The 18,020-nt window shown below is 42.4% G+C and overlaps 1 protein-coding gene across 11 annotated transcripts in view; it reads left to right on the forward strand.

Annotated features, from left to right (window-relative positions):
• Positions 1 to 18,020, forward strand: part of LOC134210786 (inositol 1,4,5-trisphosphate receptor) — a 115,894-nt gene that overhangs the window by 87,231 nt on the left and 10,643 nt on the right. For 10 of the 11 annotated variants that reach the window (XM_062687055.1, XM_062687046.1, XM_062687056.1 and 7 more), the window contains 3 exons: positions 9,323 to 11,242; positions 11,558 to 11,889; positions 12,033 to 12,331. In XM_062687055.1, the coding sequence (XP_062543039.1) occupies positions 9,323 to 11,242; positions 11,558 to 11,889; positions 12,033 to 12,331 (2,551 nt within the window). Of the gene's footprint in view, positions 1 to 9,322; positions 11,243 to 11,557; positions 11,890 to 12,032; positions 12,332 to 12,837; positions 13,012 to 18,020 lie in introns of all 11 variants that reach the window. The other variant, XM_062687057.1, reaches the window with a different exon arrangement.

Below are 18,020 nucleotides of genomic sequence, written 5' to 3' on the forward strand. Positions count from 1 at the left end.
ATATGCAAAGAATGTTTAGGCCAAATTTGAGCCGAAGGCCGCTTTTCAAGAGGCTCGGAAGCTTTTCTCCAAGAGCTTGAAATAATGAAAATTTTATTAAATGCTTTTCTCCAAGAGCTCGAAATAATGAAAATTTTATAAAATGGGTTACACTTATTTCCATTGACAACATAAAAAATAGGGGGTACCTCAATTGAAGTCCAAAACACCAACAAAATTAAAGTACTGATAGAATAAGTATTTAATATATAAGTAAGGTACGAAATTCAAACTGGGACCAATAGGAGCAATGGTCAGATGTGCTTTTGAAATCAGGAAACCTCCAGGAGTTCAGTACTGTAATTCCTCATTTTCAATGAGAGATGTCACGCGATGTTTACATATCTGCCCCTTTCAATATCTATAGGAACGCGAAGAATGAATGGCATGCTACAAAAATCTCAAAAAATATTTGTTCCGTGACAGGGCATGAAAGTGTACAATATCTGCTTTATTTGTGTGTTTATTACCACTTTCAACTCCGTGAATTAAAGGAGTATGATTAATTTATCGACTAGTCACTGTTCGTCGCAAATATCTATTAAAATAACATAGAAATTTAAATTTTAAAATAGAGCACAACATCCTTTCATGCGAAATTGATCAAAGAACCCACGATTCTTTCATTTGGTCGCCTGAAATAGAAAAAGGCGCTTTGCTCTCTGTCTTATGACGATCACGACCTTTTCCAGTACTGACTCGGGTACTCCAAATTTTCCTCCAAGGAATTCCTCCGGCAATTTTTCCAACAATTACTCACAAAATTCCTCCTCTGAAAAGTCCTTCACGAGCTCCTTCAGAGTTTTTGTGGAAATTCATCTACGAATTCCCTCGAAAATGCATCCAGAAGTTCCTACGAAAAGTCCGTAGTAGTTCTTCCGAAAATTCCTGAAAGAATTCCTTCAAATGTTCCTCCAGGAATTTTTTCGGAATTTCCTCAAGGAGTTCCTCCGAAAATTTCTTCAGGAGTCCCTTTGATTATTCCTCCGGAAATTACTCCACAAACTGCTTTGGAAATACCTCCAGGAATTTCTTAGGAAATTACTCCAGAATGTGCTCCGAAAATTTCTCCAAGAATCCTTCCTAGAGTTCATTAGGAAATTCCTCCAAGAGTTCGTCCGGAAACTTCTCAAGGAGATCCTTCGGAAATTGTTTGGAAATATATCCTACGGAAGTTCATCCAGGAATTCCTCGGGAAGTTCCTTCAAGAGCTTCTGCGAAAAGTCAGCCTGAAATTCTTCCAGGAGTTCATCTGGAAATTCCTTCAGGAGTTCCTTCAGAAAATCCCCCAGGAAGTCCTCTGAAAAATCCGCCAGCGTTTCCTCCGGAAATTCATTCAGGAGTTGCACCGAAAGTTCATCTAGAAATTCCTCCACGAGAAATCCTTCCAAAATTTCTCCGGAATATTCTCGCAGTAGTTCATTGGGAAACTCTTCCAGAAGTTCCTCCAAAAATTCCGCCAGCATATCCCCCAGAAATTGATCTAAGAGTTCCTTCGGAAAAACTGCCAGGGGATCCTTCGAAAATTACTTCAGTAATTTTTCCGGAAATTACTACAAAAAATGCTTTGAAAATACTTTCTCAAATTCCTCGAGAAATTTCTACAGGTGTTTTCCTCCAAAATTTTCCTCAGGAGTTTCTTTAAAAATTACTCCAAGAGTTCGTCCAGAAATTACTACGATCATTTCTAAAGTAATTCTCCGGTAAAACCTACAGTGGTTCTTAGAAAAGTCCTACATGATTTCCTTCAGGAATTCCTCCGAAAATGCAACAAGTTTCTTCACAAATTCTTTCGTGAGACCTCCAGAAACTCCTCTGGAAATTCGTCCTAAAAATCCTGCTGAAATGCCTCCACGACTGTAATTTCTGCTGATACACACCAAGTGTCACTGCATTATGGTCCAGGATACAGTTTTATGCGGAAGACGCATTTCACGCAAAAACTACATTTTTTAGAAAAAAAATGTTTGGAATAGTAAGGTCATCATCATGATGCTATCAAAGAATAGAGTGGCCCAATACATGTTTTTTTTTTTCATTTTACGTAGATTTCATGTTGGAGTTGAGCATTCGAGGTTTGGTGCATTGCCTGGACCGTGATCGTGTTCTATGACGATCTTTATTCCATCGTCCAACGTTGGTTGGCTTGGGATGTTAAAGGTTATCGACCTTCTCCACTGCTTACCAAGCTACCGCAGAGTTGAAGTTGTTCAACAGTAACAGAGCTGCTACCCGGGTGAGGTCGGCTCCATTGTGCAGGACTCCGCACGTCAAAGCTTCGTACCGTGCTTTGGTGAGGTCGACGATTTTGTCTGGACCTCCCTTGCTTCTAGGGACGCCCCACAATTTTTCGTGGTTCAGACGATCGAAGGCTTTTCCATGGTCAATGAGTAACAAATAGAGGGATCTTTGGACTTTGGACCAGGATGATGCAGAGCGTGACAGTGTGGTCCTCACATGATCTTCCTGGTGGAATCCTACCTGCTGCCGTCGGAGAATTGTCAACCTTTCCCTATATCCGAATTAGGATAACTTTGCGCAATTAGGATAACAGATCGCCTTTATTCGAAACCTTCACTAATCACTAGGACGCATTGCATCCATTCAGCCGGAAAAGTCGTGGTGTCCAAAATATCGCAGAATTGTTAATGCAGCATTTGCGCGGATTACATAGGGTCGGTTTTGAGCATTTCTGCTGATATGCGGTGATAGTAGAGGTCTCATTAGATTCGTACTGCTGATGGCTGCTTCAATCTCCTGCATCGTACTTTTGGCGGCACGTGGTGAGATATTCGGGTGTCAAAACTTGAAAAAGTTGTTCGAATTGGTCGAGGGCCCTCCTTAGCCGTGCGGTAAGACGCGCGGCTACAAAGCAAGACCATGCTGAGGGTGGCTGGGTTCGATTCCCGGTGCCGGTCTAGGCAATTTTCGGATTGGAAATTGTCTCGACTTCCCTGGGCATAAAAAGTATCATCGTGTTAGCCTCATGATATACGAATGCAAAAATGGTAACTTGGCTTAGAAACCTCGCAGTTAATAACTGTGGAAGTGCTTAGTGAACACTAAGCTGCGAGGCGGCAATGTCCCAGTGGGGGATGTAATGCCTATGAAGAAGAAGAAGAAGAAGAATTGGTCGAGCCCAGATCCAGGCAAGATGAATACAGTACTAGGTGCTCCAATCTGCCAAGTTTGTGGGCGGGGGTGAAAAATTTATTTTCAGTGCAAAACGAAAACAAACCGGCTGGCTCTCCCGTACTAAAATCCAAGATGGCTGAATCGTGAATTTGGCAGATTGGAACCCCTAGTGGTGTAATCATCTTAGATCCAGCAAAGACTAATTATTTAGTCTTTGGATCCAGGGTTCTTATATCTAGACTAACATTTGAAAAGGGCGTAACTGCCAAAATTTATTCCTTCTGATTTTTCGTCTACGTATATAGCTATATATGTGGACGAAGAATCAGAAGGAATAAATTTTGGCTGTTACCCCCTTTTCAAATGTTGGTCTAGATATCATCTTGCCCGGGTCGACCCAACGCTTCGGCGGATCAGTTATGGGCCAAACACAATTGGTACGTTTGCGTGCGTTTTGACAGTTTCCCATGGGAAATCTGTCAAAACGCACGCAAACGTACCAATTGTGTTTGGCCCATTAGATCGGTGAGTGACAGACACGCTTTTTTCTTTGGCATCCTCGTGTTTGTTCTTGTTCTAATCAGGCGTTGTAAAATATCGTTAAGGAGGCGATTATCGCCGGTTGCTGAGGTTTTCCTCCTATCATCGACCGCGAAGCCCGTCCGCATATCCGCCTGTCTCGTTTGCAGCCAGCAGCGTTAGACTTTCTTCTGTAGAGCCGCATACAGTGTTGGCTAGACTAGACTGCTCTGGAAATGGACACGGGGCATTCATGAGTCCGGAAAAAACGCAGCGCTGACATCGCGTTTGACTATCATTCTCTAATTGGCGAGATCCGACTACGCATTATTCGGATTCAGCGGCGGGAGTAGTGGTTCAACATATAGTAACGATTGGCCACTAAATAACGGGAATTTCAATTCTTCAATACTTTTCTATGAGTACATCATTGCTTCCAGAGAAATATTATCTTATGTGAATGTATCTTTAGAATATTCTAAAAATTGTCGTCCACACACTTTTACTACACCATGTTCAGTTGTTTACAACATGCCGTCGAAAAGTACACGGCCGTGAACAATTTAAAGCTTGAAAATGTTTCGAAAACTGTTGAAGGATTTTTGGTCTACTGATCTCCATTGTAAACAAAGATGAAGGCCAAACACAAAACAACTCATCAATAGGATCAGGAGCAACTTCCGAAAATGGTAGCCACCGACCAAATGCTATTATTCATTAATCTAATTTTGAAGACTAAGGTCAACTCTTTTTATAACATATATCAGGTTGAACTGTACTTTTTTGTAGTTTTCTTCTCGAGTCATTCTTTCCATTCACGATATTTAGTGGCCACCCGTTAAAGTACTAGTCCCGTCAACGTTAGCCATCGGAAATTATCACATCAGTTACTCACTGACTTGTGCAGCTGAAATGTTGGCTTGGAGCACTTCGAACAGCTTCTTCAAGTTTCAGCCAATATTCTTTAAGAAGTAGCCATCCGAAGCGTGAAATCTAAAGGGACCACCAAGATAGATTGATTGTAGGTGGAGGTGCTCAGGGCCCTATGCTGTCTCTGTGAATGTAGCAACCATTATGAAATGTTTTGCATCATTCTGGAGCAGGTCAACAAGTTGTGTCCCTACATTTGCCATTCGGATAGCCGCTGATGTGAGGTAAGATACATTTCACCAGGGGCCCTCCTTAGCCGTGCGGTAAGACGCGCGGCTATAAAGCAAGACCATGCTGAGGGTGGCTGGGTTCGATTCCCGGTGCCGGTTTAGGCAATTTTCGGATTGCAAATTGTCTCGACTTCCCTGGGCATAAAAGTATCATCGTGTTAGCCTCATGATATACGAATGCAGAAATGGTAACTTGGCTTAGAAACCTCGAAGTTAATAACTGTGGAAGTGCTTAATGAGCACTAAGCTGCGAGGCGGCTCTGTCCCAGTGTGGGGATGAAATGCCAATAAGAAGAAGAAGAAGACATTTCATCTCCACTGTTACTTCTCATCGTAAGTGGTGGGTGCGATTGACCCTGTACCATACCTTGATCTGCTTTGGCAGTTTATTGCTTTGGAACATCTAGACGATGTTAGTACTGCGACGCTCTTTTAGGCGGAGTGGATTCTACGACCTGGTCGTATGCATCTTTACGACGGTTCTCAACATCAACGTCAGCAGAACGAACCAGGTGGTTAAGCGTCAACGGGAACAGCCCCTCAAACTTTGCAGTAGGTTGGAATATTTCAATATTTTTACAGCCTGATATCAACAGATGGCGTTATTGGGATCGACATGGAAGTACGGGTCAGAAAGGTTGGGCTGCCTGCGTGAAACCCGTTGCATGATAGCACAGGATGATGTCTAAAATTTATAATTCAGACAGCTGAATCTCGTATGCCGAGCAACATAAATATCCAGTAGCGCCGGGAGTGGGTAGGATAAGTAGGATAAGTACACCCCTTTGCGTTGGCCCCTCAATTATAGCACGTTTAAATGGATCATTTGAGGCCCACGGTAAAAAGTTTTGTAGAATTATGAGAGGATTTATTCATTTATTTATTTGTGGTTTTATTCATCTGACAAAAATAGTCTTAATGAATATGCCTGATTACATAATATTCAATTTTCTTATTCTCGGAGACGAGCCAGCCTCGGGCTGCAAGTCTCTTAAATAAAGACAAAAAAAAATCTTATTCTATAGGCGAATTTACATGCCGACATACCAAAGTCATACATATGTTCAACGGAAGTAAACATGCGGATTATTGCACAAATTGGTTGGTTGAATCCATAAAAAGTGCGATTAAAGCTCGTGTGCAACAGAGATCGCTTTCTTAGCATTCTGCCTGAAGTCCCAAAGCTAAGTTCCAACAAAAGAGGGACAATTGACGTCAGCGTTGAGCAATTTGACAACAAATGTAGCTTGCTGCACCTTACGCCTCCGATCAATGGTTTCGAGATCAAGTAGCTGAAAATCCATGAAAAATATGAGGAATAATAACGGGCCCAAATTGCTTCCTTCCCGAGCAGGAGCGACGACCTCGATAACAGAAATTGGTATGAACTAGCCTTGTATTTTTGGATATTTTACCTCTTATGCAAGGCTAGTTCATAACAGAGTATGGTAACAATTAAAGAATAAGGTATTATTGTGTTAATTTTTCCGCTCGGGTTGTGGCACATCAGAAGTCACGGTGTCTTTGTCTGAAGAGGCTTATTTTCAAAAAATCAGTATCTCTAAAACACTCACTACACGAAAGTAAAGGTTTTCCTCTTTCACGTAGGTGCATTTTTAAAATGTTCTATCGGGGGTCATTTTTCCATACATTTGGGGGGGGGGTTGAATCGGCTATCATTTGAGATTTCTATGGAATTTGCACCAAAAATAGTGAAAAAAATAAAAATTGTTCTAGATCCCCCGATAGAACATTTTAGTTTACCCACTATATGAAAGAGGAGAGCATCTACTTTTACGTTGTGGGTGTTTCAGAGATACTGATTTTTGAAAAATAATGTTTCCCCATAGACACACCGTGGAAGTGCTGATAAATGGCGAGGAGACGTATGTTCCGTGTCTGACACACATCGACCGGCCACACAGATATGAGGAAAATCACGACACCAGTCTGTTTGAAAATCCCAGACGTGAAAGTTTACGAAGCAGTATTTTGTGGTCAATTTTGTCCAACGCCGTTTTAAGGTCCATGTACATCACATCCACTTGCGATTTTTCTTCCATGACTGTCAAGCAGGTGGTAGTGAATTGAAATTGAATTGAAATCTAAGAAACACAAACACCTCTAAGGTCGCATGAAATCTGCTTTGCAAGGGATTCTGATCTTCTGAAAGTTAATAAAAGCCCAAGAAGTTAGTAATAATTGCTTCAAACCAATAAAGACTTGAAGAAATCTGTGAAATCCATGACTTTTACTGGACACTTGTAAAAATTTTCTGAAATCAGAAGCATTCCAGGATGGACTTTTCATAGCATAGTTACGATGTACTTCGTAGATTGGACACCAGTGATACTCATGTTTCCTTTGAAATCTCCATCCAGATTGCTATCAGAAATCGAAGCGAATGCAGTACGAGTTAACCAAAAGACAAAAATGACAAAAGCATGAAGATACTATTTATGGTATCTTCACCGAAACTTGCAGGGGGAAGAAGTACAAATGTAGTACTCACTTAAAAAGGCCTCCGACTCAGCGACACCCTTATAAGTACCACAGAGTTGGATATTGGTGGGTTGGGTCAAGATTTGTCTGTAACTAAATAACAATGTGACCGAGGTAGTTCTTTTACCACAACCCACCACGTAAAGGTGTCTTCCCAGCGTTACGGATAGAAGTATTCTAGGATAGGCTTTGGGACAAAAAGATCGAAGGACAAAAGGTTGAAGAGACAGGAGGTCGAATGGATAAAAGGTAGAAGGAATAAATATTAGAATGAACAAAATTAAGAAAACTTTCAATTATGACATGCTTCTAAAACGAAATGTAGATCGCAACATTTCTCAGAGATTCCTTCTTTCCATGTTCCTGGTCCCAGAGACAATGAAATTAAACAATTAGTGCACTTGTAGTACGCGTCGTTTCTATCGGAAAAATTGCGATTATTCACAAGCCACTGGATTGTGTGGAGTACGTGATTTAATGTTCTATCGCTTATCAGGTGATGTCGCGTGATCGTTTATTTGACGTGCATTGAGTGAAACTCTTCTGAATTCTTTTCTAAAGGTAATCATGAAGATGTAAAGGTTTCCTCGGTGTCTTGTAGCAATGATTGTAGAATTGATTTTCCTCTCCTCATCCTACATTGACAGTGATCAGCATCATTTTATTCAGAAGACCAACTACCAACTACGAAATAAACAATCATGGTAATTGAAAATGAAATATCTGTCCTGAAAACCAAACAAAAAATCACGAATTATGTAAGGATTTTGTTCTAAAAGTCTTTTGAAGTCCTGATTTTTGATATTTCGAATTGATTATATGTAAAATGTGCATTGGATTTCTCAACAACCGAGCTTTTGCCTTTATCGGCATTTCCTATATTTTTCCTACCCACGATTTGGAACGTGGATGCGCCTCTGCCACTATCAATAGATGGAGATGGGTTGGCCACATAATGTGAAGGAGCTTATACAAAATATGTAAGCAAGAGTCTTTTTAATATTTGTTAGCTGATAGAATCATGCTTCGGAATTCTCACCCATATGAATAAAAACCTACACTGAGGATACTGGTCCTAAGATTTTCATACGACTTAACTTATGAGAATTTTTTATAAGAATTTAACTACGAAAATCGTTAGATCTTATTCCGGTAAAATCTATCTTTTTATTGGATATCCAACAAGATGATTCCTTCATTTGCCGTGTGGTGTAAACATACGCTTCCAAATTACGACGTCCATGGTTCAAAACCAGGTTACACTTTTTTTAAACAAACTGAAAATATAGATGAAAATAAAATGAAAATCGTAATCGTATGAAAATCAATACATTTTCTTGTGGCAAAATTTCAAAAGAGAATCTTATGTTGGTCTTACGACCAGTTTCCTCAGTGTAGGATTAAATCCATTTAGTGGAGTGTGATTTTTCATGTTCCCCTCTGAGGAAGTATTCTCACACAACATTTTTATCTGTAGAGAATGACGGGTGATAAATTCGTTAGCGCTGGCTCGCCGGATAATTCAATTTTACTCCACCAAATTTTCCTTATCGTCGCTTCTTCTGATAAATTCTACAAGCATATTCACAAAAATTGAGGTCCGCGATGGGATTCGAACCCAAAACAATTTTGATATGTTTAGAGCGCCCACTATAACCACGTTACCACATGAACTGATTGACAGTAAAAAGCAAAACTGCTGTACTGAACCTTCTACTTGCCGTTGTGCTTCGACAGATTCATTCAGTTTGGAGAGGCAAAGTACGCAGCATTTGATTTTCGCGAAATATGGGAAAGTGGGGACGGGGAGGTGTCTGACATAAAAAAAAATATTTGTATCGACCTAATTATCTTTTCAAATTATCATTTTTTTAAATACAAAATCATGGGGAAGTCATCGTTTTTTTTAATATTAGTATCGGCCTTATTATAATGAAATTGATGATTGATGCAGATTTCTGTTACAGCATGCCGCCGAAATCGAGAAAAAGCAGAACGAATCCGAGAACAAAAAGTTGCTGGGAACGGTCGTCCAGTACGGCAGCGTGGTGCAACTTCTACATCTCAAGTCAAATAAATATGTCACCGTTAACATCCGGCTGCCGGCTCTGTTGGAGAAGAACGCTATGCGGGTGTACCTGGATGCCAACGGTAACGAGGGATCCTGGTTCTACATCATGCCGTTCTACAAGCTGCGCTCGGCCGGGGATAACGTAGTGGTGAACGATAAGGTCATCATGAAACCGGTCAACGCCAATCGGCAGAATTTGCACGTCGCTGCCAACTATGAACTGTTGGATAATCCCGGCAGCAAGGAGGTGAACGTGTTGAACTCGTCGTCGTCTTGGAAAATCACGCTGTTCATGGAACATCGGGAAAACCAAGAAGACGTGCTGAAAGGAGGCGATGTAGTTCGGTTATTCCACGCCGAGCAGGAGAAGTTTTTGACTATGGATGAGTACAAAAAGCAGCAACATGTGTTCTTGCGAACGACGGGCAGAACCAGTGCCACTGCGGCTACAAGTAGTAAGGCCTTATGGGAGATTGAGGTTGTCCAGCACGATTCGTGTCGAGGAGGCGCAGGTCATTGGAATTCATTGTTTAGGTTTAAGCATCTAGCTACGGGTTACTATCTGGCTGCAGAGATTGATGATGACATATCACGTACCGAGAAATCAAGCAATTCGAGCCATCCACAGGGTGAGTCTTTTCGACTGGTATCCGTGCCTCACTCGACAGATATTGCGTCGGTATTCGAATTGGATTCGACTACCATTACTAGACCTGAAGGGCTGGTCCCGCAAAACAGTTACGTACGGATGCGACATCTGTGCTCTAATACGTGGGTTCATGCAACGTCATCTCCAATTGACGTAGACGAGGACAAACCTGTGATGTCGAAAGTGGGCTGTTCTGCAATAAAAGAGGACAAGGAAGCTTTCCAGTTGATTCCAGTCTCCCCGGTTGAGGTACGCGACTTGGATTTTGCGAATGATGCTTGCAAACTGCTTCAGGCTATGAGTACAAAGTTAGAAAACGGCACAATATCACCGAATGAGCGGCGATCATTGATCGCTCTTCTGCAAGACATAGTCTTCTTCATTGCTGGTCAGGAAAATGAACAGAATAAGAGTGATGCTCTGGATTTGACTATTAACAATCCTAATCGAGATCGTCAGAAGCTTCTTCGTGAACAGTACATTCTAAAGCAACTGTTCAAGATCCTGCAGGGCCCATTCCAGGAAACAAAGAACAATGATGGTCCGTTCTTGAAAATCGATGAACTTGGTGATCCCAAAAATGCCCCCTACAAGAACATCTTCCGATTGTGCTATCGAATACTCAAACTTAGCCAGCAAGACTATCGTAAAAATCAGGAATATATCGCAAAGCACTTTGGCCTGATGCAGAAACAGATCGGTTATGACATTCTGGCGGAGGATACGATCACAGCGTTGCTGCACAACAACAGAAAACTACTCGAAAAGCACATCACGGCTGCCGAGATCGAAACGTTCGTCGGTCTCGTGCGGAAGAATATGAACAACTGGCAGTCGCGGTTTCTGGATTATCTGTCCGATCTATGCGTATCGAACAAGAAAGCTATCGCTGTAACGCAGGAACTGATCTGTAAGAGTGTGCTCAGTGTGAAAAACGCGGACATTTTGATAGAGACCTTTCTGAGGGAGGTGGATGACGAACGGTTGGGATATTTGAACGAATTGGAACGGGGCAATCATCAGTTCACCGAGATCCGGGAGGTGGACGAAACAAACGAAAATGAGCTGGAAGGAGAAAAGGCTACTTCCAAATCGGTGGGAGGAACTCCCAAGAAGCTGGACGAAAGGAAGCGTTACGAGGTGGTCCTTATGTGGCAGAATCAAACGGTGAGTACTTTATTTTTTATGTGGTTCATATTTCATTAATTATTCAATCATATGTGAGTCGAATATGATGTGATTTGTTGTTAAAGACGAATTCAATATGTGGAGGAATACTGATACCGCAACAAATTTGCAAATATAATTAATTGAAACTATTGATTTTTCTATTGCATTGGTTTTAAAATCATGAATGATAAATGCATGGTACCAGGACCAACTAGTTACCTCTACATCCTAAAACTATCATACTTTATTAAACAACCCTCCACTATACAAGTCAAATTTCCATTGCCTATGAATATTTGATTTTCATTACAGCAATCAAAGTCCATGAGCCGGCTGGCGCAGGGGTTGAAAATCGGCCGAACGAACGACATTTCCATCATGGAGTACTACCGCCACCAGTTGAACCTGTTCTCCAATATGTGCCTCAATCGGCAGTATCTGGCACTGAACAACCTTTCGCCTCATCTGGACATCGATCTGATATTGCGGTGCATGTCCGACAAAACCATTCCATACGACATGCGGGCATCATTTTGTCGGCTGATGCTGCACCTGCACGTAGACCGTGACCCACAGGAACCGGTGACGCCGGTCAAATACGCCCGGCTGTGGTCAGAGATTCCTTCCATGATGTCAATCAATGAGTAAGTTTGAATTTTGGAAACTTTTCTTGGTATCAAAATTGTTAAATATTTTGATTTATACTCGGTATTAGATGAACGCAAAACTATCAGTTGAAATATCGTTGTCAACAATTCGTTGATCTAAATAAAGATAATAATTACAGCTACGACATCGAAAAGCAACCAGACAGCAACAAAGAAGCGGTGCGTGCCCGTTTCAACAAAACCATCGCCTTCGTCGAGGACTATCTGTGCAATCACGTGGTTTCTAAAATGTGGTTTGCCGATCAGGACCAGAACAAACTAACCTTCGAAGTGGTCAAGCTGGCTCGCGATCTCATCTACTTCGGATTCTACAGTTTCAGTGATCTGCTGCGACTCACGAAGACGTTGCTCAACATTCTGGATTGCGTTTCGAATACGGACGCCGATGGGAGTGGTCTCCCAACTGGGCATATTGATTGTAAGTATCAATAATTACCAATTTTGTTTTGATAATTATATATCGATCCAAATATGTAGCCCTGTTACCATACCTCAAAATTATGAAAAAAGTTTTCCCAAATTTCGTTCTATTAGAGATTGTTTTAAAATCAGATAATTAGTAGTACCTCTTTACATATTTGTCGTTTAGCTTGTTTCTACAATTGAATTGTTCCTTCATTGAATTGTTACACGAAAATTTGAACAAAAATTCATATGCTTTTAGTGCTTGTTCAAATGCTGTATATCAGCTCTTTTGTTATTTAATTTCAAACCTGTCTTCTGTGTCCAATTCCTGTAGGCCCTGTGTATGATTGTGTGATTTATTATAAGTTCAGACATTTTTGTTGTTCAAACGCTTTTTTAATAAACTTGAATTGCAAAAACGAAACTTTTTCTCATGTTCAATCTTGCATCACAAAAAAAAACGTGACATCGTTTGATTGCGATTGAAAAAATATGCAAAACACAACAAACATGGAAAAGCTGCTACCGAGGATGGAGGAGCAGCCCCGTCGACAGCAGCATCCCGGAAGGAAAGCACAGGTGAACCAATTAGCAAAAAGTTAAACCGTTCTGCTTCTACGGTGGCTGTGCTGGCTGCTGTTGAAGCTAGCAAGGCAAATGATCGTTCCGACAGTATCTCGGAGGCCGCCAACGGTAAGTGCGTGTGGTATGCCGCTGAGGATGTTATGTTTTCTGGTTTTACGATTATGGCTGTCGTTTGCACTTTCTCTTGTTAGCCCGGGCAGCTGATTAGACCGGAAGTTGTTTTCCGTTTATCGTCGCGCTATGCGTTTCATCCTTTTCGTTTATTAGACACCGTAGGATTGAGTCTTGCGTTTTACTATCTTTGTACTTTTGTTATCATTATGATTTAATGAATTATTTTGAATCGTATAATTCTCCTAGTTTGTATTACACGTCTTGTTGCACAGATACTCCACAATATTGAAAATATGTATAATGTTTTTTTTTTGCGTTCTAAATCTGCCCAGTATTACTCAGTCTACATCAACTGGTGTATATTATATGATTTTGATGTAAATTGATGAGAATCCACCTAATATGTTAATTTTATGAAAACTATGACGTCGGTTTTTTAAATCATGCAAGTTAGTAAGGGAATCAGTTACTAAGAAGAAAGGGACATAGATCAAGATACTCGTGGCGACTCAAGGTTAGAAAACTGCGTAAGTTTAGGACGAACGGGGTTGAGATCAAGGTTTGATGTACATAGTTGCTCATCCGGATATTTGATGTTATGAACAGTGTGACAGAGCATCATGCTCAAATTATGGTTTGTCGGGAAGGATCTCCCGAATGACCAGAGCTTCGTAGTACACGGAAAAAAACAGAGACAAGAAAAAAACTGAGATAGAAAAAACAGAAGTAGGTATTATACTTTGATGTCAGACAAGCAACGAAAGGTATATAGATAGCCTGCAAATAAACCCCATCGCGATTTCTCAAATGGATTTGTTTACCACGGGTCACAATAGTATCAAATAATTGCTCTCTGGACGTGTCATTTTCCATGCAACACCAAGCTACGTGATTGATGTCATCATAACCACAGATTGCTATCGACCAAGTTTATTCTGTAGAGATGTGCGTTTAGTGAACAGTGATTGGACATAAATCTCAACATCATGCGAATGAAGCATCGACTTAAGTTCTCACCTCTGAACCAGTTTCGAAACTATAGAAAAGTTCATTGTGTGACCATTCATTAGCCAATTTTGAAGAGCAATCTGACGGACTAATACTGATTGTTCGAGAATTGTCTATCATAAACCTCACCTTCCTATGCGCCCACCTTTGCCAGCGAGTCCACTTTCACATTGCCCACACGAAGGTAATCTTGAATGATCTTTCAACCAAACCACGCATCTGCTCTCTTATGTATAGAGCCGTAGCGTGGACTCCCAGCGCCCTTGGCGAAACGGTTATTGGGCGCCCCTTACTTTCATGCATGTTCAAAACAAAAAGAGCTAGGATATTTTTGAAATCAATTAGCCTGGGTCCTTGCTCATTGCTCGATCCTGGGAAATGAGAAAGCGGACTCTTTGGATAAGGTAGGCGATATGGAAGGTAATGTTTACGATTGGAAAATAACCTTGAATGATTTTTTCCTATTAGTTCGTCAGGAAACCTTGATCAGCTGGCAGCAGGAATGGGAAGTTGGGTAGATGGCTGTATTTAATCTGATCTAAAGGATCATCTCCGGGTCCGAAGAAAACAACCAAAGGAAAAGGAAAAGGTTGGCAGGTCTCTGTCCTTTCGGTGTTATCGCCCAAATAAATTGTTTTGTTCGTTCCGTTACAGAAGTGAATGGCAACTATGTGAACATCAGCATCGTTATCACTTAAGCACCTTTTTTTTCCAAGTTCGTTTATTTGGTAGGCTCAGGCGTGTATAACACTTTACGGAGCCACGTTTCTTTGTGATATGTACAATCGACATATTCTTATTATTAAATTAGTAAGAGAGGGAAATAAGCCAACGTACTCGTGGTGACTCGAGGTTAGGTTTACAATGTTTAAGGATGGACGGGGATTAGGATTCGGGAATCAGGGAATCAGGGAATCATCAATCAAGGAATTTCAGCAGCTCATCCGGTCATTTGGCGTCGGGGACGATGTGGTGTGTCGTCGTGCTCGAAGAATGGTTCAACTGGGAGCATCTTCCGGATGGCCAGAGCTAAGGTGCTCTACGGGACAGAAAGACAAACAAAAGACAAAGAGACAAACAAAAAAAAAACTTTGAGAAAAAGAAAAAAACAAAAGTATTAGACTTTTATGTCATATAGGCTTGCATATAGACCACATCACGGTATGTCATATAGGCTTGCATATAGACCACATCACGGTTCCCCAAAACACCTCTTATCTCCTGGAAGGGTTGTTTACCTCGGGCTACTAGGGTATCCAATAGTTGCTCTCTGGAGACGTCGTTTTCCGAGCAGAACCAAACTACGTGATCGATGTCATCATAACCGGCTCCGCACCTACATAAGTTGCTATCGACAAGGTTTATTCGTACAGATGTGCGTTTAGTGAATAGTGATAGGACATAAGTCTCGACATCACGCGAATGAAGCCTCGACTTAAGTCCTCACCTCTGAACCACGCTCGCCCAGAAACTTTTGGAATTATGGAAAATAGCCACCGTCCAAGTTCGTTGTGTGTCCAATTATTTTGCCAACTTTGAAGAGTACTCTGACGGACTAATGGGAAAAACTCGTTGCTCGAGAATTGTCTATCATAAACCTCACCTTTCTGTGCGCCCACCTTTGCCAGCGAGTCTGCCTTCTCATTGCCGTAGATTGAGCAGTGAGAAGGGACCCAAACAAAGGTAATCTTGAATGATCTTTCCACCAAAACACGCATCTGCTCTCTTATGTTTGTAAGAAAGTAAGATGCGTGCTTAACAGGTTTCATCGACCGGAGTGCCTCGATAGAACTAAGACTATCCGAGAAGATGAAATAATGGTCTACAGGCTGATTTGAAATTATTCCCAAAGCGAAGTTAATTGCTGCCAGCTCAGCAACATAAACCGAACACGGTTCCTGAAGTTTTCGGAAGGTGGTTGAAGTTACATTGAAAACACCGAAGCCAGTGGATCCGTTAATGCGAGAACCATCAGTGAAATATCTGTTGCTGGGGGAATAGAATGATCTCGAAGATGATCTATTATTATTATTTATTCAGACTAAGGCCGAAGTGGCCTGTGCGGTATATAAGAGACTTCTCCATTCGGCTCGGTCCATGGCTACACGTCGCCAACCACGCAGTCTACGAAGGGTCCGCAAGTCATCTTCCACCTGATCGATCCACCTTGCCCGCTGCGCACCTCGCCTTCTTGTGCCCGTCGGATCGTTGTTGAGAACCATTTTCACCGGGTTACTGTCCGACATTCTGGCTACGTGCCCGGCCCATCGCAGTCGTCCGATTGTTGCGGTGTGAACGATGGATGGTTCTCCCAGCAGCTCATGCAACTCGTGGTTCATTCGCCTCCTCCACGTACCGTCCGCCATCTGCACCCCACCATAGATGGTACGCACCACTTTCTTTTCGAAAACTCCAAGTGCGCATTAATCCTCCACGAGCCGTAGAGGACTACCGGTCTAATGAGCGTTTTGTAGATTGTCAGTTTGGTACGGCGGCGAACTCTATTCGATCGGAGCGTCTTGCGGAGTCCAAAGTACGTACGATTTCCAGCCACTATGCGTCTCCGAATTTCTCTGCTGGTATCATTTTCGGCAGTCACCAGTGAACCCAAGTACACACATTTTTCTACCACCTCGATTTCGTTGCAAACTTGCGGTGGGTGGCTCACATTGTCTTCTCTTGAACCTCTTCCTATCATGTACTTCGTCTTCGACGTGTTGATGACTAGTCCGATCCGCTTGGCTTCCCTCTTCAGTCTGATGTAGGCTTCCTCCATCTTCTCAAAGTTACGTGCCATAATGTCTATGTCGTCGGCGAAGCCAAATAGCTGGACGGACTTATTGAAAATTGTACTCGTGTTAATCCCTGCTCTTCGTATTACCCCTTCCAAAGCGATGTTGGCAGACACGAAAGACCATCACCTTGCCGTAACCCTCTGCGAGTTTTGAAGGGGCTCGAGAATGCCCCTGAAACTCGAACTACGCACACATCGTCGCTTTGATCAACCGTTTCAGTTTATCCGGAAATCCGTGTTCGTGCATTAGCTGCCATAGCTTGTCCCGATCGATTGTATCATATGCGGCTTTGAAGTAGATGAATAGATGATGTGTGGGCACGTTGTATTCGCGGCATTTCTGCAGTACTTGGCGAATGGCGAACACCTGGTCCGTGGTGGAGCGTTCGCCCATAAAACCCGCCTGGTACTGCCCCACGAACTCCCTTGCAATTGGTGTTAGTCGACGGCATAAAATTTGGGAGAGTACCTTGTAGGCGGCGTTCAGCAATGTGATTGCGCGGTAGTTGCTACAATCCAGCTTATTGCCCTTTTGTAGATGGGACACACGACGCCTTCCATCCACTCCTGCGGCAAAACTTCCTCCTCCCAAATCTTGGTAATGACCCAGTGCAGCGCTTTAGCCAGTGCCTCATCACCGTGTAGTTGGTCAACCCCAGGGGCTTTGTTGTTTTTCAGCCGGCCAATCCCCTCCTGGATTTCCTGGAGATCCGGAGCCGGTAAAATTATGTCCTGCGCGCGTTCTCCCAGGTCCATCACCATACCGCCATATTTGTCTGCCCCATCGCCATTCAGGTGTTCTTCGTAGTGCTGCCGCCACCTTTGGATCACCTCACGCTCGTTCGTAAGAAGGTTCCTGTTTATGTCCTTACACATATCAGTCTTTGGCACGTGGCCCTTACGTGAACGGTTTATCTTCTCATAGAACTTTCGTGTGTTATTAGCGCGGTACAGTTGCTCCGTCTCTTCACGGTCTCGATCTTCCTGCTGGCGCTTTTTCCTCCGGAAAATCGAGTTTTGTCTGTTCCGCGCCCGTTTATATCGTGCCTCGTTCGCCCTCTGTGGTGTTGCAGATGCATTCTTGCATGCAGATGTTTCTCTGATCCGGGGATACCGTGCTTAGTGCAGCTGCTGCGGTGCTTCCAATGGCGGATCGAATATCTCTCCAGCCATCTTCAAAAGACTTTGCGCCTATACATTT

The sequence above is a fragment of the Armigeres subalbatus genome, chromosome 2 (assembly GCF_024139115.2).
Source record: "Armigeres subalbatus isolate Guangzhou_Male chromosome 2, GZ_Asu_2, whole genome shotgun sequence".
NCBI lineage: Eukaryota > Metazoa > Arthropoda > Insecta > Diptera > Culicidae > Armigeres > Armigeres subalbatus.